This window comes from Elephantulus edwardii, unplaced genomic scaffold (genome assembly GCF_000299155.1).
Source record: "Elephantulus edwardii isolate Elephantulus edwardi_28Jun2011 unplaced genomic scaffold, EleEdw1.0 scaffold00284, whole genome shotgun sequence".
NCBI classification, from domain to species: domain Eukaryota; kingdom Metazoa; phylum Chordata; class Mammalia; order Macroscelidea; family Macroscelididae; genus Elephantulus; species Elephantulus edwardii.
In genome coordinates, this window is record NW_006400034.1 from 2,233,003 (window position 1) to 2,255,679 (window position 22,677).

At 41.0% G+C, this 22,677-nt stretch overlaps 1 protein-coding gene and 1 pseudogene across 1 annotated transcript in view; one reads left to right on the forward strand and one right to left on the reverse strand.

Moving 5' to 3' along the window:
• The first annotated feature begins 8,838 nt into the window (after positions 1–8,838).
• On the forward strand, positions 8,839–9,385 carry LOC102873890 (annotated as a pseudogene).
• Positions 9,386–16,863: 7,478 nt separating this feature from the next.
• Positions 16,864–22,677, reverse strand: part of LPXN (leupaxin) — a 44,668-nt gene continuing 38,854 nt past the window's right edge. Inside the window, exons 8-9 of the mRNA XM_006900422.1 lie at positions 17,474–17,622; positions 16,864–17,133 (exon numbers count right to left, since the gene is read on the reverse strand). Of these exons, the coding sequence (XP_006900484.1) occupies positions 16,864–17,133; positions 17,474–17,622 (419 nt within the window). The remainder of the gene's footprint in view (positions 17,134–17,473; positions 17,623–22,677) is intronic.

Sequence of the window (22,677 nt, forward strand, 5' to 3'; positions counted from 1 at the left end):
TCGTTCAGCTTGTCGTTTTATTTCCTATCATGAAAATATTTTTATGAACAATTTCATTAGAATAAATTTGGAAAAAAATAGTTATAAAGAAAAAATTAGAAGTGAATAAGCTGGTGATGCAAGGCCGAGGCTGTGCATGTCTTGTCCTTAGGATCTTGTACTGTCTAATCTCCTTTCTCTCACTCTAGCACTTCCTGATCCCACACAAAATCCAACTCCTACGACATACATTTCCTCATCACTTTATCTGATCAATACAGCACCTGGAAGGAGACTAGAGCGAGGAAGATAGAGAGAGTGGGTAAGAGATGAAGAGAATAAAAGAGGAGATGAAGAGGAAGGAAAAAGAGGGGAGGTGAGAGGAGAGAAAGGGAAAGAAGGAGTAGGTGGAAGAGAGTTAAGAGAGAAGGAGTGGGTGGAAGAGAGAAGACTTCACCTGTAGGGGAACATTTCACGGCTGAGACAATTTAGCCTAAATGTTTGCTTCCATAGAATAATTAATTCCCTTTATCATTGTTTAATGTTCTAAAGAGCAAAAGCTCAAAATGAAGATGATTCATATTTGTAAGTGGAATAATCTGATTTTTCAGAAATTAGAGAACCAGCCTGAATAGGTGCTTTGGAGAATTAAGTTCTTTGAATTTCATCTGGTCCTCATGGAATTCAATACTTTTTTTTTTCCTCCAAAGTTCTTAACTTCCGGGGAAATGCTCCTTCACTTTGTGTTATCCTCTGATCCTTTATCTGCAAATAGTTATCCCTTAAGTTCAATATAGGACCAATTTTGACACTTGAACCAAACAGACGCTGGCTAATGTTCATCAATCTTTAAGTTGATGCTGCCATCTTGAGGCCACTTCAAGTTTTGCATATGATAAGTCGTTCAGAAACAACCCACCAAAAACTCCATGTCTTTGAATCTAATCCTCTCAAAGCTGATTTTCGACTCCAGTGTTTTTTTTTTTCCGATGCTGTGAATCACATTCCCCATCTTTCTCCCACAGAAAAGTGAATTTTTTGGGTTTGGGGTTGGCAGCACAACTTCTTGGAAAGGTGCTGAGATTATAAACAACCAATTTGATCTCTGTGTGGGTGAAATGAACATCTATGCCTCTGATCAGTAAATCTACAGATGAAAAGTGCTTTAGACCTACGGGAAGAACCATGAAGTCACACGTGTGTCTAAGAAGATAAATTCATGAACTCATGGGAAACTGGCTTCTTAAGTAGTCTGTAAGGCACACAAATACAGAGTCTACTAGCTAGCACCAGATAAATGAGTTGGAATCCCAGTTCTTCCACATAGTGCCTACACAGCACCTACAAGTCTCTTAATCTCACGACCCCTCGCTTTCCTTCATGACGGGGATTGTGAAGATTAAGATGGGAAGTATGTAAACTGCTGTTGTGTGCCATTTACTCAATTCTGATTCACAGCAACCCTAGAACAGAGCAAGACTGGCCCAAGGGGTTTCCAAGACCATAATCTTTATAGAAGTAGACTGTCACATCTTTCTCCCATGGAGGCGCTTAGTGGGTTATATCAACTTCTCTGTTAGCAGTTAGCAGTGAGTGCTTAACCACTGTGTCACTAGGCTTCCTCCAAAACACCAAGTAATGTATAAATGTTGTTGGTGTTGTTGTTGTTGTTGTTGTTGTTGTTGTTGTTGTTGTTGTTAGCTGCTATCAGGGTGACCCAAGGCATGGCGCCCCCATGCATGACACAACAGAAAAAAGTGCTACCAGTTCTGCCCCGACCCCAGGTTGGTTGTCGGGCACATTTTAGTCATCTGTACTGTTTTTATTCTGGGTTTTGTAAGCAGCTCATCCAGCTTTTCTCCAGTCTCTCTTAGTCTGGAAGCTCCACTGAAGCCTCTTCCACATCATGGAAACCTATGAATTTCTGCTGACGAGTGAGCAGTGCCTGCAACCGCGCATGAATGGTATTGTCCTGGAATTCAAGCTGAGTCTCCCCCACGGACTGGACATTCAGGCTGCCACTGAAATCCCACTGCTCCCACAGAGAGATTTTTCTTAATGTTAATGTCTCATTTTATCAAGGACTAAACTGAGACCCATTGAGATGAAGTCATCTACCAAAAGTCACACCACTAATTGGCATGATTGAAATCCGTGTCTTTAAGATTCCTGATGTATCAGATCTAGCCATCAATTCACCAAGATTTTCTGAACCTCTGTTGACTCCCCAGCCCACCCAGGAATCTGCGCTCTGAAAGGATGGTTATCTTCATCTTTTTTACTAGAGTTGAAGTCTTTCAACATTAGCTCATTCATTTCCTTCTCAGCTTCTCCCTTTCAGTCCTTCTGCCTTCTCTTCTCCGAACGTACCTTCTTTCCCCAGGTTGTCCACTCCATGGATACTGCTGATGCTATCTCTACTTATTTATAAGACAGCGTTCTGGGAAAGAGGAGAGTTAGAGAGAGGAAGACCCTCAACAAGATGGATTGGCATAGTGGCTGCGACTATGGGATTAGAGATGGTGAGGGTGGTTCTTCACACTGTAAATCCTATAAATCGTGGACTACTTGACAGCATCTAACAACATTGTAGTAATTAATCTTTCTCTTCTGGTCTTTTTTTTAAGTTTAAAAAAAATCTATTTACTGATGATTCAAAATAAATAAATTTTTTATTCAACTATTCATATATATTTTGTCTTGTACCATTAATTTTTTCTGCTTTTCTATACTAGTTTAGTTGTTGTTGTCGTTGTTGTTGTTGTTGTTGTTGTTTTTATGTGCCGTCAAGTCCCTTGCGACTCATAGCAACCCTTTGTACAATATCCCTAAACCATCCTCTGTCCTGTGGCCATCTTCTCCAACACACCTACCACGATTATCCCAGTCAGTCACTGAATCATTCCACCTCATAGAGGGTCTTCCCCTCCTGTCCTGTCCCTCCATCCTCCCAAGCATTACGTCCCTCTCCAAGGACTAGTCCTTCCTTGAAATATGGCCAGTGTATGTCAGATGAAGCTTCAGAATCCTTGCCTCCAAGGAGCAGCCTGGTTTAGCCCTCTCCAGTATGAATCTGTTTGTTTTCTTAGGAGTCCATGGCATATTCAATACTTTTCTTCAGCACACGCAGCTCAAAGGCATCAATTCTTCTTCTGTCCTCCCTAGTCATTGTCCAACTCTCTGATGCATAACAAGTGATTGCAAAAACCATGGTCTGTATCAGATGCACCTTAGTCTCCAGAGAGACACCATTGCTTTTCAGTACTTTGGAGAGGCCCCTAACAGCAGACTTTCCCATCGTAATATGTCTTTTAATTTCCTGGCTGCTTGTGCCAAAAGTGTTGACTATGGAGCCAAGCAAACTAAAGCTGTGTACAATCTCAATCTCTTCACCATCTATCCTGATGCTGCTAATTGGGCCAGTGGTGAGAATCTTTGTTTCCTTGATATTGAGTCTTAATCCATATTGAAGTCCGTAGCCCTTGACCCTCTGCAGCAAGCGCTTCAGATCCTCCTCAGTTTCAGCAAGCAGGGTTGTGTCATCTTCATAATGCAGATTGTTGATAGATCTTCCACCAATCCTGATGCCACAGTTCTCCTCACAGAGCCCAGCCTCTCAGATAATTTGTTCTGCATACAGGTTGAAAAGGTATGGAGATAGGACACATCCCTGGCATATACCCTTCCCAATTTTAAACCGTGCAGTGTTTCCTTGCTCTGTTCTTCTTGGTCCAAGTATAGGTTTTGCATTAGCACAATCAAGTGTTCTGGAATTCCCATTTTTCTCAGAGTCAGCCACGGTTTGTTATGATCCACACAGTCAAACACCTTTGCATAATCAATAAAACACAGATAGACATTCCTCTGGTACTCCTTGCTTTCAGCTAAGATCCATCTAACATCAGCTACAATATCTCTAGTCCCACAACCCCTTCTAAACCTAGCCTGGACTTCTGGTAGTTCTCTGCTAATGTGCTGTTCCAGTCGTTTTGGGATAATCTTCAGCAGAATCTTACTTGCATGTGAAATCAATGATATTGTTCTATAGTTTCCACACTCTGTTGGGATCACTCTTCTTTGGAATGGGAACAAATATAGATCTCTTCCAGCCAATTGGCCGAGTGGTCCTTCTCCAGACTTATTGGCACAACTTGGTGAGCAACATCCAGGGCAGCATCTGTTAGCTGAAATATGTCAATTGGTACACCATCTATTCCTGGGGGTCTTATTTTTTGCTATTTCCTTCAAACCAGCTTGAATTTCTTCCTTCATCACCATATGTTGCTCATATGTTGTTTCCTTAAATTCTTCATTTACAAAATTAAAATACATTGTTTTTCACACCAGATAATTGCCAGTTTCCTCACACCTCCCCATCAAATTGTTCAACCCATTAAGTATTCTCACACGCACACACACATCCTCACCCCACTTGTTTCCACCCTTCCCACCTCTTTGATTCCTCATACTCATTCTACTTCTGTTCTTTTTTCAATACTAATTTATTTACAAAATTCTAATACATTGTTTTCAAACCAGTTTCTTCCAATTTCCCTCACCTTCTACTTCCATTCCTTTTTTTTCTTTTATTATTTTTTTGGGGGGGGTGTACCAACAAATCAGATCTGACTGGTACAGGAAGATATTGCCCCTCCTTCTCCAGCAGAGCATCTGGTGGATTCGAAACATGTATCTCTACTTCCATTCTTGAACTCCCCTTCTCCATGCCTTCTGCCTCATTTTTCCATAAGCATGTTTTAATTATCCATCCTTCAAATTCTCAAATAACTTTCCCTCACTCTGCTATCCCCAGTGCTAAATGGGTTATCCTTCCATGAGAATGCTACCGCTAGAATGATCAATACTAGCAAATATCCCCTCTAATTCTCTCGTCAGTCTGCTAACTTCTGTTATTGTTGTTACATGCCATCCAGTCACCTGTGACTCATAGTGAACCGAGGTACAATAGCTCTGAACCCTGCCCTATCCTGAGCCAATCTCATCCTCTCCAACAGTCCACTTTCATTCTATTGAAATGTTTTTTTTTAAGTAATATCCAAATGTGCAACCAGTGCAAGCCTACAGGTCCCCATGTCCATAAGGACCTTATATTTGGCCCTTCAATCTCCTTCTGACTTTTGAAAGCTAATTGATCACGTTGCGATTATTAATTCTACCTCGGAAATATTTCTAATGCCAATCCCTCTGTTTTGTACTCTGGTGGCTCAGCAGTAGGCACTTTCACTGCCAACCCAAAGGCAGGTGGTTCGAATCCACTAGCTGCTCCATGGGAGAAAGATGCGCAATTTCCTCCTGTGTAATTGAAAATCAGCCGGAGAGTCAGCTAAGAGTCGGATCTGACTCAGTGGCAATGAGTTGAGTTAGTTGACTTGCTTCGATTGTCTCTTTATCTTTAGGTTAAGTGTTTTTCAGTAACTCCCATGTATACTTCCCTCTTCTCCAATCAGCCCTTTGGATTACTCTGCTTTAAATCTCTTGATAACAAGCTGTTGGCTATGGAATAATGTACCACTTCTACCTCACTCCAACCAAATTTTCTTGTTTCATTTCTCTTTAAACACCAAGTATCCTATCTTCTATCCACACCTACCTATAAGTGCTTCCTATAGTGTTTGATGATGTAACTCCTTTTGCCTAACATACCAAACACATTTTCCCCTTTGCCTCAATTCATCATTTCCTTCAGGTTGCAATGCCCTAGTTTTTATCTCTTTCATTTGCAGGTTCAAATTAAACCCACTTTCGCTGTTGCAAAAAAAAAAAGTGTGTTTCCTTTGGTTCATAACACTTTTCACATTTGTCTTATGTTATTTAGACTTGCATGTTGTCTGTCCCTGTTTATTCCCTTACCCATAAATGAATGCTTTTTCTCCTCCCACCCCTACATCTCCTGCTTTCTCTCACCTCCACCACTAATAACAAAATCAAATGATCACAGTATTACAGAATGAATGTGTGATCCTTCCTTGACTAAAAGCTTTTTGAGAGCAAAGTCTCTGTCTTGCTCACCTTTGGCTTTCTTCTGGAATCTGGAACATTACATTTAGACAGAATAGGTCTATATCTAACCCACTAGTGTCAAGTCAATTCTGATTCACAGCAATTCTGTAAAACAGACTGGAATTGCCCATTGGGAGCCCAAGGCTGTAAATATTTCTGTAAGCAGGTTGCCTTGTCGTTGTCCTGGGATGCAGATGGTAGGTTTGAACTACTGACCATTTGGTCCACAGCCAAATGCCTTAACTGCAGTTCTACCAGACCTCCTGCACACACACACACACACACACACACACACACACACACACACACACACTCATTGCTGTTCAGTCAGAGGAAACTCACAGGTGATCATCCACTGGGTTTTTGAAGAGGCTGTAAATCACACAGGAGGAGATTGATTGCCCACTTATCTTTAAAGAGCAGTTAGTGGGTTCTAACCAACAACTTCGGGTAGGCAGCACAACTCCTTACCATCTAGTCCACCAGAGCTTCCTCAGGTAGGTCTCTTATTACTTTCCTTTTTAGTACATTGCACCAGGCAAAGAGATGTCAGTTGAGGAGCTCATTGAAGGAAAAGTTAATTGTGCTTAACTCATCAAACTAGCATTCATGGGCATGGTAGTTCAAAATAGGACTCAGTGCCTACCCCTAGGGAGCTCGGGGCGCTTAACGGTAAGAAGCTGCATCGCGGGAGAAGGATGGGCAGTCTGGTGACCTGTTTCTGGAAAAAGCAGCCACTGAAACCCTACAAACAATTCTCCTCTGACATAGATGTGATTTTCATGACACACACTCAACTCAGTGGCAACGGAATTGGTTTTGGAAAAGGGAAACCAGCATATTTACTATCTCAGCCCCTTTGCATAGGTAACCGCATAGAAGAGGACCCACCTGGGCTCTTGCTTCTATGTTAAGTATCTCCTTTCTCCTTCAGAACTCGGTTTAATGAAGTTACTTCATCTCAAAACTCCATCTCTTTTGAGACGCTCGTCGTCGGTGTGTCTTACTTGCTGATAATCTCAACTCCGAAAGGCTTAGATTAAAGAGTGATGAGGAAGCTCGATTGCCTCTTGGGAAACATTTTTTTTAAAGTTTCAATTGAGACCTTTGAATGGTTGTATCTTTCATCATCGAGTTAAAAGTTTATCTAATTATGATTTTTACCAACTATACATAACCTAGCAATTGATTACAAGTGTAAGTATTTGGGTACTAGCAATGTTTCTAAAATAAAAATGATGTTTTCTTTAAAAAAAAACACGAACCCACACACACACCAAAAACTCTCCATCTCTGTGAGCTTCTCTTTCCCTGCACCAAACATGCTCAGTCAGGCCTTGCCCCCCTAAAACGTTTCTTTTCTTGACTATCTTGCAAATCACCCTTTGGATGCATCTTTCTTTTCAACCAAACACATCAGGGGAGACGCTCATGTTCACTGAATAAGTGAACAGAATGGTCTAAAAGAAAATGTTCGGCAAAGAGAACAGAAGCAGTAAGTGATGTAGCTGAAAGGGAAAGCCACAGGTGCGGCTAAGGCCCTCGGCATAAAATCTCTCTCATCTTTCAAATTGCATCTCAAGTCTCAAATGCGTTATACACCAAAAGACCAAAATTTACTGCAGTTTGGAATTCTTGAACCAAACGCTACCAAACCCAGGGTCTTTGTTATTGCCTTTATAATTGTTGTTGGTGGTGGTGGTGTGTACTAAAGAGTTGGAACCAACCAATAGCTGACCATCTGGCAGGTTTTCAGAGGCAGTTAATCACACGGGATGTGATTGCCTGTCCATCTCCCACAGAGCAGCTGGTGGCCTCGAACCGTGTGCCTTTGGAATTGCAGAGCAGCCTCCTATCACTAGGGCACCAGACCTCCACGTCATTGTGTTCTTTTAAGTAACACTGGTTGGTTGTCTTGGTCATTTCCCTTACATAATGTTTATATTAGCTGCAGTGGTGGAAATGAGCAAGGATGTTCTTGGGCTCTTTCCCATTGCTCTGCGTCGTTGACCTTGGGTAGCTGTTTTCCGTCTACCTGTGTCATGGAAATCACTCTTGAGCATGACTGTGGATTTGTTGCTGCACAGGGAGATCATGAGCTCAAGCTCAGGCTCTTTAATCTCCCAGCACTCTCAAGTCCATCAGCATTCATCCCAAACTTCAAAAAAGATTTCTAGAATCGTAGGAAAAACAACTAAAAGCTTGCTTCTGTTTTCTGGTCTCCATAGGAAAGCTAGAGATGAGTGCAATGTCTTCATCAAGTACCTTTTATTCTGTTAATTTTTTAAAAAAAGATATGGCAATCAACCATTTACAAAGCTCTTTTTCTCACTTCTTATCTTAGTTAATCCTTGAAGTAAACTCACGTGAGGGGTATTATTACCTACCTTTAGGAGATTAGGAAACAGAAGTTTGGAGAAGATAAACAGCTTAGCCAAGGTTTACTGTGTGTAAGTGGTAGGATCAATATTTAAACTTTGGTTAACTGGTGCCAAGATTATCATCCTAATATGACGAAGACAATATATCCTGCACTAGTATAGAACAGTTTTCTGCTGTAATGATTCTGTAAAAATCCATCTCATGCTCTTTCTTAGATATGCTGTATGTGTGGATGCACTAAGCAAACTTCGATTCTGGTTGTAGTTCTAGTATTGTAAAACTGGGTGGCTTTGAGGGCTGTCTCCAAAGTCGCTCATTGCCTCTGAGGGTGGCTGGCGAATCCACGCACAAATCAAGGTGGTCAGACATCGGGAGGAAGCCACAAAGTACCCGAGGTGCCCTCTGGACCCACTGTCCCCCTCGTTGCTAAGACAGTGGGTTCCAGACTCTTTGTGAATGGTCATCCCTGGGCCGCCCGGCTCGGGCAAGGACACAGAGTGCCAGATGATGGCCCAGGACTTTGGCTGCCAGCATCTCTCCAGTGGCCACTTCTTGTGAAAAAACATCCCAGAGAACACAGAAGTTGGTGAAAGGGCAAAGCGGTACATACAGAAAGGTCTTATGGTTCCAGATCAAGTGATCACACATCCAATGAGGTCAGAGCTGGAGAATAGGCGAGAATGGCACCAGCTATACTAGATGGTTTTTCTAGGACTTTAGAACAGGCAGAAGCCCTGGACACAATCTGTGAGCTAGATACAGTGATCTCTTTGCATATTCCATTTGCTACATTCAAAGATCATCTCAGCAGATGTTGGTTTCACGCTTCTAGTGGGAGTTCAAGCCACTCCATGTGTGTGGCATTGATGACATCACTGGTGAACTATTGGTTCAGCAGGAAGATGACAAACCTGAAGCAGTTGCTGCCAGGCTAAACCAATGCAAAGCGGTGGCAAAGCCCGTCATTGATTTATACGAGCACTGAGGTGTGCTCCAGCAGTAGCCACTTTATCTACAGGCAAAATAGAAATAGCAGTCATGACCCACTCTCTTCTTTCTGTCATTCTTTCACATTTTCTCACCACAAGTACTCCACTTCTGAGAGCAGGCTGGTGGTGTGGTGGTATATCTCATCAACTTGGAACTGACTCAGAGCTGACCCTCCAGAGGGTTTTCAGAGGTTGTAAATCGCATGAGAGGAGACTTCTTATCTTTCTTCCACAGAGAAGCTAGTGGATTTGAACCACCTACCTTTGGTTGGCAGCACAGCTCCTTACCCACCAGGCCACTAGAACTCCCTAGATGATAAGATTGTGTGTTGATGTTGTTACTGCCTTTGAGTTGAACACAACTCATAGTGGTCCTACGGACAAAAGGCCTGAAGCCCCTCTACAACTATCGACATTTATCAAAGAGCTTCCAGAGGCATGTTATTTAGGAAGTGGATGCCACTCCTGCTTCCAAACCTATAATAGTATGTTATGGTTGTTATGTGTCATTGATTCACTTGTGATGCATAGCGACCCTATGTACAGCAGCTCTGAAGCCTGCTCTGTCCTGAGCCAGTCTCACTAAGTCCAACACACCAAGCCCCATTGCCCTAGTTACTATATCAATCCGTCTCATCGAGGTCTTCCTCTCCTGCGCTGTCTGTCCACCCTTCCAAGCACGATGTCCTTCTCCAAGGATCAATCTCTCCTGGCCCCATGCCCAACATACGTGAGGCACAGCTTCAAAATCCTAGCCTCCAAAGAGAGACTTGATTTCACCCTCTGTATGTGCACTAAAAAAGTAATTGAGAGGTAGGGATATTTTAAAGTTTCATAAAAGAATGGCTTACTGCATATGTAAAATATTGGAGTTATCCGTGATTTGAAGACATTTGCAATGACTTTTTCCCCCCTATAACTTTTCCTAACAGATCCTGTCTGTTCCCCATGTATATCCACTGGCATTCACAGCTAGGTGCACGCACACGCTTCCTACTGCAAGAACCTTTGTCACTGGGACTGAGGACTTCCTTTGGCCTTAGAAACCTGTTCTTCGTACACTCAAGGCAGGCCAGGGCAGACAGAGGAAGGATCAGTGGTGTAGCCCACTTCTCCCACATGAGCTTCTTCTCAGAAGCTCCCTTAAGTCCTCGTGAGGATGGAGCTCCCACTGTCCGCAGCATCCACTTGCTCGTTCACAAACACTAAACTGCTTTCTCTTCCTTTGTTTTCTTACATCTCTGTTCTACTCCCTGTAAATCCAGAGATAATCCATTGTAGGCTATTGAACACAAATCCTTGTCTAAGTATCCACTTCTAAGAAAATCCAGAATAAAAGATATTCAGGATAAGTGGCTTAGTCTGGGTTTTCTAGAGACACATAACCAGCAAAACGTGTACAAATGTACGCAAAGAAGATTTACTTCAAATGGCTTTTAGGTTCATGCAGCAGGAAAGAAATTCTCACATAATTGTGGGGACCAGCAAGTCCGGAATACATGTGTCAGACAACAATGGGTTGATGGTTTCTGAGGACTCACATGGCTGCAGGGGCTGAGGAACCCAGAATGTGCAAATCAAGCACAAGCTAGAGGCCTTGCTCTTTCCAGGGTTGGTGAACCCAAAATCTACAGGTCTAACAGCAGGCTGAAGCCCCTGCTGCCTTAGGTCCCAGAGTGAGGCCCTATGAAGATTGCAGGGACAGAAAGAGTATGTGTTTTTCTGGAATATTTCTTCTTCTTGGCAATGTAGGCCAAACCACCAGGGAAATGCTTTTGCTAACAGATTAGTTGCTCATATTAAATCCCAAAATGGGAACTGATGAAGTGTCTGCCGAGGTGTTGAGGATTACAGCCTAACCAGGTTGGCACATAGTTTTAACCATCTTTAAGTGGTAGCCTCGCTGAGTAATTTGTGTAAAGGAATTATCTACCTGATACACACTGTCAAGTCAGACCCGACTCATAGCTGACCCTCCAGAGGGTTTTTCAAAGGTAGTAAATCACATGGGAGGAGATTGTCCATCCTTCTCCTGTGAAGTAACAGTTGGATTTGAACCATGTGCCTTTGAGATTGCAACACAGCTTTTTACCTAAGCACCAGACACACTATACACCATTTTCTTTACCTATGAAAAACATTCTGTATGTTCAAACCAAAAACACCAAACTCGCCACCATTGAGTCACTTTCAACTCATAGTGATTCCCTAGAATAGAGACAGTCCCGTAATGTCCCCAGGGTTATAGTCTCTATGGAAGCAGATAATCATTTTCTCCCTTGGAATAGTTGGTGTGTTTGAACCATTGGCCTTTTGGGTAGCATCCAAGAACTTAACTACTACATCATGAGACCACCTTTTTAATATCTTTATATATATGTATATATCTTTTTTACATCTTGCTTTCCATGTTTCATCCCTGACTCTGGAAATGTCACCAATGCAATCCTTGCAGATTTTCCAGTACAATATTGAATAGATGTGGTGATAGAAGGCATCCTTGTTTGGTTCTCATTCCAAAAGGAATTCTTTCAGCCTCTCTCTGACGGGATTCTGTGTATGTATATTCTTAATTATGTTGAGGAATTTCAGGAACTATGTTGAGAGTTTTTTCAGGAACAGATGTCAGATTTTGCCAAATACCTTTTATTGATTGATATGGCCATGTGATTCTTTTATTTAAACTATGAATTACACTGGCTATTTTTCTACTGTTGTACCAACCTTGTATTATTGTTGTTGTTGTGTACTGTAGAGTCAGAACCAACCCATAGGTGACTGTCCAGCAGGTTTTCAGAGGCAGTTAATCGCACAGGAGGAGATTGTACATACTTCTCCTGAGCCAACTTTGCATACGTGATATAAATTCCACTTGGTTATGATAAGTGATTTATTTCACATGAAGTTGAATCCCATTGGCTAGGATTTTGTTGAGAATGTTTGCTTGTACATTCATGAGGGTCAGTGGATTTGAGCATGACACAGAGTGTGAGGATGACGAGGACAGGATGAGGTTCAGACCCATTGTTTCCAGGGCTGCAGTGAACCATAGTCAATTTGATGGCACCTAACAACAGCACAGTCTGGAGGAATATTGCTCTGTGGTTGCCTTTTTCCATGTCTTTACCTGACTTTAGCATCAGAGTTGTGATCACGTCATGGAATTGGGGGGTGGGGGGACTCTAAACTTATTCCTCACTTCTGTGCAAACTAAATGAGGGGTGACTCTGAGAATGGAGTTCCAAGTCTACAATATATTCTTCTTATCTATAAATACTGATGAAAACGGCCTGTCCTCTGAGGTGAACTTTCTTATTTTTAAAAAACAGCTAAAATTCTTTCTATTCAAGAGTGAATACCTGAGTAATCAGTATGTTGTTGTTGTTGTTATGTTGTTAAGTGCCGTCGAGTCCTAGGCGACTCATAGCGACCCTATGAATGCAAGTCCTCAACACTTGTGTGACTTTCATCCTTTCTCCAGGTTCATAGGGTTTTATGGATTTTTTAAAATAAGAAAAATAAGTAAAACTTTTTCTTATGAGTAGTTTCTTGCTGCTTACATACTAGTTCTGAAAGTAACATTATTTTTGAGCAAATATTGCCATAATTTCTTCTGAACAGGAAAAATCTTCACTTCTAACCTGTACCTTATTTCATTCTGACACCTTAAAATATTTAAATTTAATTGTTGTTGTTGTTATGTGTCGTTGTGCCACTTGTGACTCATAGTGACCCTGCATACAACAGCTCTAAAGCCTGCCCTCGTCTGAGCCTGTCTGACTCCAACACACCTACACTCATATTTCTAAATAAATCTAATCCTATAAAAAAGCAAAACTAATCAAATATTCCTTGAAAGCTAAAAAACTTTACATTTACTTTGCCAAGTTGCCATATGTTGATATAGGCCTATTAACACCTGCATATGACATCCTAACATGAAGATATCCAGGTAAAGAAAGTGTTTAGAAGTTGAATAAGTATTTTGCATTTTACTTAGTTTGGTGCCTTTCTGATAAACCAGAAAGCATAGAAATCCAGACGGCTTTATAACTGTGTGGTCTTCCACACATCTGATGCACTTAGATTTTCTTTTTAAAAGAATTAACTATCATTTGAACTCTTTAAAATCTCTTCCCATATTTTCCAACAAAGATAGTATGTAGCTAGCATAAGGCCTGCAAAGAATCACTTGGTCCACTACATTTTCCAAAAGCATTGTTCCCCAAGCACCTGTTGTTGTGTTGTTTGATGCCGTCGAGTCGTAGACGACTCATAGCGACCCTATGAATGAATGGCCTGAGCACTGTTCATACATAGAGTTTCTGGAGGCAAGTCATTTCGGAAGTGGATGCCGCTCCTGCTTCCAGGCTTGATTTAGTCGGGAAGCTCCAGCCAACACTGTCCACCATGGGTACCCATTACCACGATTGGCACATCACTGTCACAGTGTTTAGCATCACAGCAACCACGAGTTACCTCTGTACAGCAACGCACAGACCAGTGCTATACCACCTAGAAGAATGTTTGACAAAAGCATTGTTCCCCAAGCACCTAAAGATGGCAAATTCAGTTCTATTTTTTTAAAAAAATACTTCCTGTAAAGGAGTTTTCCTCAGTAACTTTTTTCAGAGTCATGAATTCTAAAGCTAAATTAAACTGTAATCCCCAAGACATATGGTTCAAATCCACAAGCTGCTCTGTGGAAAAAGTATGAGCAGTCTCCTCCTGTGTGATTTACTGCCTCTAAAAACCTGCCAGACGCTTAGCTATGGGTTGATTCCAACTCAATAACACACAACAGCATGGTAAGAAAGACAGACGTCTCACTGATAGGCTTTTTAAAGAAGCATTATTCCTTGTGGAATTTACTATTCCAAACAGATTAAACTGTAAATGAAGAGGTTTAAGCTGCACTAAAGACATTAACAAAAAAAATAAATTCCCAAGAATAGATGGAATGTCAGCTAAGTTATTTCAGCAAACAAAAGTAGCCCTGTACATGTTCACTAGTCTATGTCAAGAAATTCAGAAGATAGTTTACCTGGCCAACCCATCCGCAGAGATCCAAAAAAGTCCAGATTTTGTATAGTTCCAAAGATAGGTGATCCAGCAGAATGTGGAAATCATAGAACAATAACATTATGATTATTTTAAAACAGCTGGAACAGCATATCAACAGGGAACTTCAACCGAAATTTAAGCTAGATTCAGAAAGGACCGTGGAATAAAGGATATCATTGTAGATCTTAGATGGATCTTGGTTGAAAGCCACAAATAACAGATATTTACTTGTATTGTCATGACCATACAAAGGCATTCGACTGTGTGGATCATAATAAATGTTGTCTAACACTGAGAAGAACTGGAATCCCAGAACCCTTCAAAGGGCTCAGGTGAGACCTGAAAGTAGACCAAGTCCTATAAACAGAACGTGAAGAGGATGCTGAACGGTTTTAAATCAAGAAAGGTGTGCACACAGCTGTAGCTTTCCTCCACACCTATTGGGAGGCTGAACTATATGAAGGAAAATGTGCCACCAGGATACTGGAGGAAGAGTCACCAACAACCTGTGTAACACAGACGACACAACCTTGTCAAGAATGGTTTTGCTTACTGAAGAAAATCTAAAAACTATAGGCTTCAATATAGATTACACCTCAACATAAAAAAAAAAATTCTTCACAAATGGACTAATAGGCAACATCATGTTAGATGGAGAAAAGGTTAAAGTTGTCAAGGATTTCATTTTCTTTGCATCTATTAACAACACCCATGGTAGAAGAAGTCAAGATGGGTTGCACTGGACAAATCTGCTGTCAAGGACATGTTAAGGAGCAAGCATGTCAGTTTTCAGACGGTTGTGCACCTGACCCAAGCCATGGTCTTTTCAGTTGCTTCATATTGGTGTGAAAGTTGGACAGTGACTAAGGAAGACAGAAGAAGAATTGATGCAGTTGAATTGGGTTGTTGGCCAAGTACTGAATACATTGGCCATGTTGCGTGTGGTGCTGGTTCTTGGGGAAAAACTATCATGCTGAGTAAAGTAGTAAAAGAGACAAAGATCCCCAATGAGCTGGATGGACTGATGCAGTTACTGCAAGTGTGGGCTTGAGCATGGAAGCGATCATAAGGATGAGGCCAGAGAGGGTATGGTTTCAGTATGTTGTTCGTAGGGTTACTATCTGTTGTGGCATCTACTTATCAACAACAAATGAGGGAGATTTTTTTTTTTCTTTGAAGTACGGATTTCCTAATACAGACCATTGTTGTTGTTGTTGTTGTGTACCATCAGGTCAGAGTCAACCCAAAAACTGACTCTCCAGTGAGTTTTCAGAGGCAGTTAATTGTAAGGGAGAAAACTGCTCATCTTTCTCCAGCAGACCAAGTGGTGGGTTTGAACTGCATGCCTTCAGGATTGCAGTGCAGCTTCTTGCCCCTAGGCTAACAGAGCTCCCTTTAAAAAGGGTGAAATGCTGTGGCATTTGGACAAGAACAAACTGAGAGGAGGGTAGAGAGAATAGTGCAACAATGAATGAATGGAAACCCAAAATCTCTATAAATGTTTATGAAAATTAATAAAATATAATTATAAAAAAAGGATTAAATGTATTTTATAACATCTTCTTTTCCAAACATTCTTAGGACAGTGATCTTGTTTGTTTCCATGAGATAATCATGGCGTTGAGGAAAATGTACGTTACATTTATTTATTTATTTATTTTTACTCTAGAGAGAAAACACTTGTGGTATTTACTAGAGAGCCAGCTTCTCTCTTTATTTAAAAGAAATGAATTTAATGTTATGTTGTTCCATCATTTTTTAGTTAGTCCAATCATCTACATTTGAAAATCAAATACATGTTATAAATGCAAACTAAAGAGAGAAGTTATAGTGGATAGAAGTCATCCTTTCAATTTCTTCTAATTTTAAAAAAGTGCCTGATGTGTGTAAAGAAAGAAGGGACGCTATGCACATTTTGGTTGATGGCATATAAGAACGACAAATACACAAATTTAATTTTACAGAGTGCAGAATCTAAACAAATGGGAAGCGGAATGTTTATTTCTCAAAAAATATATGACTATGAGTCATTCAAACCACCAATCATTTCATTTCTCAGTGATATCAGTACTCAACTTGGTTCAGTTGAAATGTACTTCCCTATGAAAAAGAGAACATATTGAGGACGATGAGTGATATCACAATTCCTTATAGGAAAGACAAAGCTCCCAGCAAAAACTTCAGTGTGAAAGTGACCCTAAAAGGTACAGCTAAAGAGACAGTAAAAGGGGCCCTGACTGTTATAAGTAGAGCCATCAATATGGATAAAATTGGCCAAAAAAAAAGCAGTGGTAAACTAAGTGCCTGTGAAAGCCATCTAACCATCTGCAGAGGGTTTAGATAACCGGATGCAGATCAGTAGCTGATTAGAAGAAAGAGGCTTACATGTTCTAGGGAGTCTGGAGGGGCTGTGTGTGTTCAGCTACGATTACAGCGAGAAGAGCTTATTGAAGCAGGGTTGGCAATAGGTCTTGTCATTCTGTTCCCTGAAGATGCCCTTGGATAACTGCGTCAGGCAGAAAGCGCACACGAAGTGCTCCGGGTGGAACTTGTACCCCATGGCATTGATGCAGCGGCCGGTGATGGGCTGCTCACACCCACGGCAGAGGGTTCCTCGGCGGTGGTGGTAATGAAACTCGCAGAAGGGGCGTCCATCGAGTTCAAAGAAGGAACCAGTAGAGAAAGTGGTGAAGCAGTCCTAGGGGTGAGAAGAAAACAGGGAAAGAAACACAGATATTAGAAAGCAAAACTCTAAGGCAAAATAAAATCTTGTGTCTTTGTTTCTGCCAGTTCCTGTCAGTCCCTGGAATCCACATGGTTTGGCAACTGAGGGCTTGTTTGCGAAGCAGACTAGAAGATGTCCATAGCAGCTGCTCTGTTCCGTTTCTCCCCACACCAATCCCTTTAGCTCCACATTAACCCTTCTCAACACATATCAAGTCTATAGCCAGAACTGTGGACCCTTTATTACTAGCAGCTCTGTGTCTCAAAGAGGAAAACTACTCTCCCTAAATTCAAAGGTAAGTGAGTATACAGACCCCACACACAAAGCACTCCGGGTGCCAGACAGTGTCCATGGCTGACAGGTAGTCCTGTAACACGGGGCGGTTGCAGCCACCACATTTTGGTGAGAACATGGCTAAGAAATCCTTCTGGCAATATGGCTTCTTGTCCTTCTCGTGAAAGCCTGGGGAGATAAAACAGAGTATAAAACTACCGGTGGGGTTTGAACTCTTAAAGTTAGTTTAGAGCCTGATAAGAGGTCAATGATAACGTCTCTCAATCTCATCTTCAGAACATTGTTAGTAATAGAGGTCGCCCTCAGAGGGGTCTTACAAGAAATGCCTGAAATAAGGCAGCTGGAATGGTTTAGCATCACGCCTCATTCCTAAGAAGCCTGATTCAGCATTAGTGACAAGTCTCAGTATTTTCCAACCAGCTCTCCTCTTGGCCAGAACCATTCTGTCTCAGATCTTAATCTGACTGCCTCTTGTTGTGATTCAGGAATCAACTGAGAACTTAATCAAACAGGCCTCTCCTCATTCCTTCTCTATCACTTCACCCTCCTCCCCACCCTCTCGCCCCACTTTCTAGCATTTACCACTGTACAAAATCATCTTATTTTATCTTGCTTCTCTCAGAACATTCGTTCAGAAAAACCAGACGTTGTTGCTCTTTCTAACAATTTTATCTGTAATATTTAAATGAACACCTGGGGGGAAAAGTGTGTTCTATTTAAAAATAAAATGTTATTAACCAGTATTAGAGGTAAGGTTACCATTAGATGGTACCAAACCATTATACCATTAGAGGGATAAAAGGTATTAAAGGTATATTCCAGGAAGGAAGTCATTAGAAAATGAGGAGAAACAACTGTAAACATTCACAATAATTGGTGTGAAGAAGAATGTGGCTTCAGGATTGAAGGAAGACTCAACAGCCTATGTTCTAGAGATGACACAACCTTACAGGCTGAAATCGAGGAGAACTTGAGGTGCCTGATGCAGAACATGAAGGACTACCGCTTTCAATACGGATTACATCTCAACATCAAGAAAGCAAAAGTCCTCACCATGGGTCAATAGGCAACATCATGATCAGTGATTTCATCTTACTTGGTATCAGCAATCAAGCTGTGAGGGAAGTCTGCCATCAGGGACCTCTCCAGAGTCCTGAAGGGTAATGATAGCAGTTTAAAGGCTAAGATGTCCCTAATTCAAGCCACAGTCTTTCCAATTGCCTGCTATTCATATCAGAGCTAGACAACGAATATGGATGACAGAAGAAGAATTGATGTCTTTGAGTTGTGGCATTAGAGAAGAGTACTGAATATCCCGTGGGCTAAAAAACAAACAAACAAAAACAACACAACACAAAAACTATGTCTTAGAGAAGGTGCAACCAGAGTGTTCCTTAGAGGAAAGGATGCCAAAGCCTCATCTCAGGTACTCTGGGCATGTTGTTAAGAGAGGCCATTCCTTAGAAAGGGATATCATGCTTGACAAGGTGGAAGGTGAGCAAAGAAAAGGAAGACCTTCGATGAGACAGACTGACACAATGACTATTCAATGCACTCAAGTGTGGTCTCAGTGAGTTCATATCTATTGTTCAGCATCATATGTCTAAATGTCTATATGTTATACTCAGTAGCACACAATAACAACAAACAATAATAATCCTCCTTACTCAAAACTAAATTTGTGAAAACAAGAATATCTAGAAATATTCTGCAGGGAGGGGGAGAGAAAAGGTATTTATGGTTTGCTTATCCCTACATGGGTGAGAAAGGCGTGCAACCAGGTTCTCCTGATCACAGTCTTAGAGAGTCTATGGGGCTATTAGGGGTGGGGATTAGCTCGGTAGTAGTGGTTGTAGCCCGTCATGTATTATATTATTGGTAGGTTAAATCACATTTCTTTCACTCATAGCAAACCTATACAATAGCTATCAGTTTAAAGACTAAGCTGGGCCTCATCCAAGTTGTTATTTTCAGTTTGCTTCCTATGCATTTGAGAGTTGAACAATGAATAACAGGAGAATTAATGCCTTTGAACTGTGGTATTGCAGAAGAGTCATGGATGTCGCATGGACTTCCAAAAGAACAAACACATCTGTCTTGGAGCACTACATCACTCCAAGGCGCTCCTTACATGCAAGAGTAGTGAAGCTTCACCTCACACACTTTGGGCATGTTGTTGAGAGAGGCCAATCCTTGAGAAAAGATACGAAAGGTGGAAGTTCATAGAGAGAAAGGCCTTCAATAAGATGGATTTACATAGTGATTTTAACAGGGGGTTGAGCATATCAGAGATGATGAGGATGGTACAGGATAGGACAAGGTTCATGTTGTTTATAGGGTTTCTACGAGTCATGGTCAACTCAACAGCATCTAACAACTCTATGAGGCTAAGTTTCATCTCACATGTTGATGGCACAGTGCTTAAGCACTCAACTGCTATCAGAGAGCTCAGCCAGTTGTTTCACAAGAGGAAGACATGGTATATCTGTGAGTACTATTCTAACAACTTGATGGCATCTAACAACAGTGAGTGATCAGTTTTAGGGGAGCTCTAGTCACCTAGGCCATAAGGACTGTTTACAGACAGCTTTAGAAACCAGATGAAGGGTGAGCTAGGACTTGGTTCCAAGACAATGACAATGAGTTGGGCCATGATGATTAATGGAGATCTTTAAAATGCAGTCATCTGTCTGATACAGTTTTCAGTTTTACCATTAACAACTGTGCTACAGCAAGCCATAGCATATCTCTTAAGGTTATTTAATAAAACATGTACAGCACCGATGGTATATAGCTTGTTCTTCTAACTCCTAAGGGGAAGAGGAAGATAGGATAAAAATGTAATTTAATCTCTAGACATTAAATGTCATTTTACAGAAAGTAAGGGGGATAAATAAAATTAGTTCATATCATGAGAAAGCAGTCAGCAAAGTTAAGAATTTTTGCTCATTTTGCAAGATGTGGACCCAGGGTTCTCAGCAGTATGAAAAAGTAAAGGAATAGAAGATTGCTAAAGAATTTTAGACATTTGAAGAGACAAAGCAGGCAAGTGAAATGGTTATTTTTCTTGGGTCTTGCCACTTCCATAATAGCTTGCCTCTGAAAACCCTATGAATCTGGAGAAAGGACAAAAGTTATACAGGTGTCCAGGATTTTCATTCATAGGGTCACTATGAGTTAACTACGACTCAATGGCACTTAACAACAACAACACTTGATTTTTAAGAGTCATGGAAATTACCTTCTCCATTCTCCAAAAGAAATCTGAGGGATTTAAATAGGGGTTATAGGAAGTATAGAGCTGTGGTGTCAACTCAAAGACACATAATTGGACTCCACCAGCTTCTCCATGACAGAAAGAAGAGAAATCTCCTCCCCTGAAAAAATGTTGTTGTTGTTGTTGTTATGTGCTGTTGAGTCGTTTGCGACTCACAGCGACCCTGTGTACAACAGCCCTAAACCCTGCTCTATCCTATGCCAATCGCACTGTCTCTGACACACCCATCCCGATTACCCAAGTCACTGAATCAATCCACCTCATAGAGGGTCTTCCCCTCCTACGCCATCCCTCCACCCTCCCAAGCATGATGTCCCTCTCCAAGGACCCGTCACCCCTGGCAACATGTCCAAAGTATGTCAGACGAAGCCCCAGAATCCTTGCTTCTAAAACCAATGGAAGGTACACTATGAATCAGTTCCAATTCAACAGCACATAACAACAATATTTAGGTGGTAATAGAAAATTATTGTTAATTTTGTTAAGTGTGAATACTCATTTTTTAAAACCCCATTAAATTAAAGATGATACATATTTAATGGTGAGCTAAGATGATTTCTGGTGCTTGTTTCCAAATATTCAAGCAAAAAAAAATGTTTAAAAGTTGGGGATAATCTCTTCAGCAAAATATTGATATTAATTGAACCTAAGTAAATAAGCTTCTATGTGTTTGAAAATTTCCAAAATAAAAAGCTTAGAAACCAATTTGTTGAGCTGTAAGTGCTTTCCCTTTAATATGTGAAATTTTCACTGTTAGACACAGATAAGAAAATCTCTGGCTTTGGTTTTCATTAATCCCACATTCAAATAATGAACCAGCATTGAGGATAAGAAAGCTCATGTTGATTGCTTTAAAAAAATATTTTAAAATAAACTCCCTCACAAATAGGCAGACAGACAAGAAGAGATCATTTTAGGATTAGGTTCAACATGATAAGTAAACTATGAAAATTGCAAGAATAAAGTCCTATTTCTGTGATGTAAGTAGCAAGCACAGTGATAATAAATGCTTTCTTCCAGTGCTGGAAATACGTTGAGTCATGGTCGACTCAGTGGCACCTAACAATAGTAACAATGCTGGAAAACACATGGAAAAATCCACATAGTTAATTGTATGTGTCTGATAATAAATTAAATACTTTTTATCATTTCAGAATATTATTTGAGAATTTGTATCAAGAGTAACAGTAACAGTTACATATAGATTTCTCAATCCTGGGAATTAAACTATGTAAATAATTTAAAAGAAGGAAATATTAAATTTCAATATTTAATTACAGCACCAAAAGTAATCTAAATCTACTATTACGAGCACCTTTATTTGTATGGTATAGTGTTGCTAAAAATATGGCTTCCCTAGACTATTGTCTTTAATTTGACCCAGCTGCCCTGCAGGTAGGTGGCCCACCTACGTCATCAACAGCTGTTGAGACCAGCACAAGAGAAAGAGCTAGCCAGACTGCAGTGAGACTGTGGCACAGCATATCCTGATAAAGACAGGAGACTAAGGGCCAGAGCCCTTGAGACAGAAACTTCTATACCAGGATAGAGATAGAGAAGGAGTGCCATGTCCTTTGGGGCCAGAGGTTCCTGCACCAGAGGTAATTTGCTGTTGACTTAGAAGGTGCCTGGATGAATTGGGGGACTGTATGGTTCAAAATTGGGAAAGGTGTGCGCCAGGGATGTGTCCTATCTCCATACCTTTTCAACCTGTATGCAGAGCAGATTATCCAAGAGGCGGGGCTTTATGAGGAGAAGTGTGGCATTAGGACTGGTGGAAGATCTATCAACAATCTGTGTTATGCAGATGACACAACCTTGCTCGCTGAAACTGAGGAGGACCTCCTGCACTTACTGCAGAGGGTCAAGGACTGCAGCCTTAAGTATGGACTGAGGCTCAATGTCAAGAAGACAAAGATTCTCACCACTGGACCAATCGGTAGCAT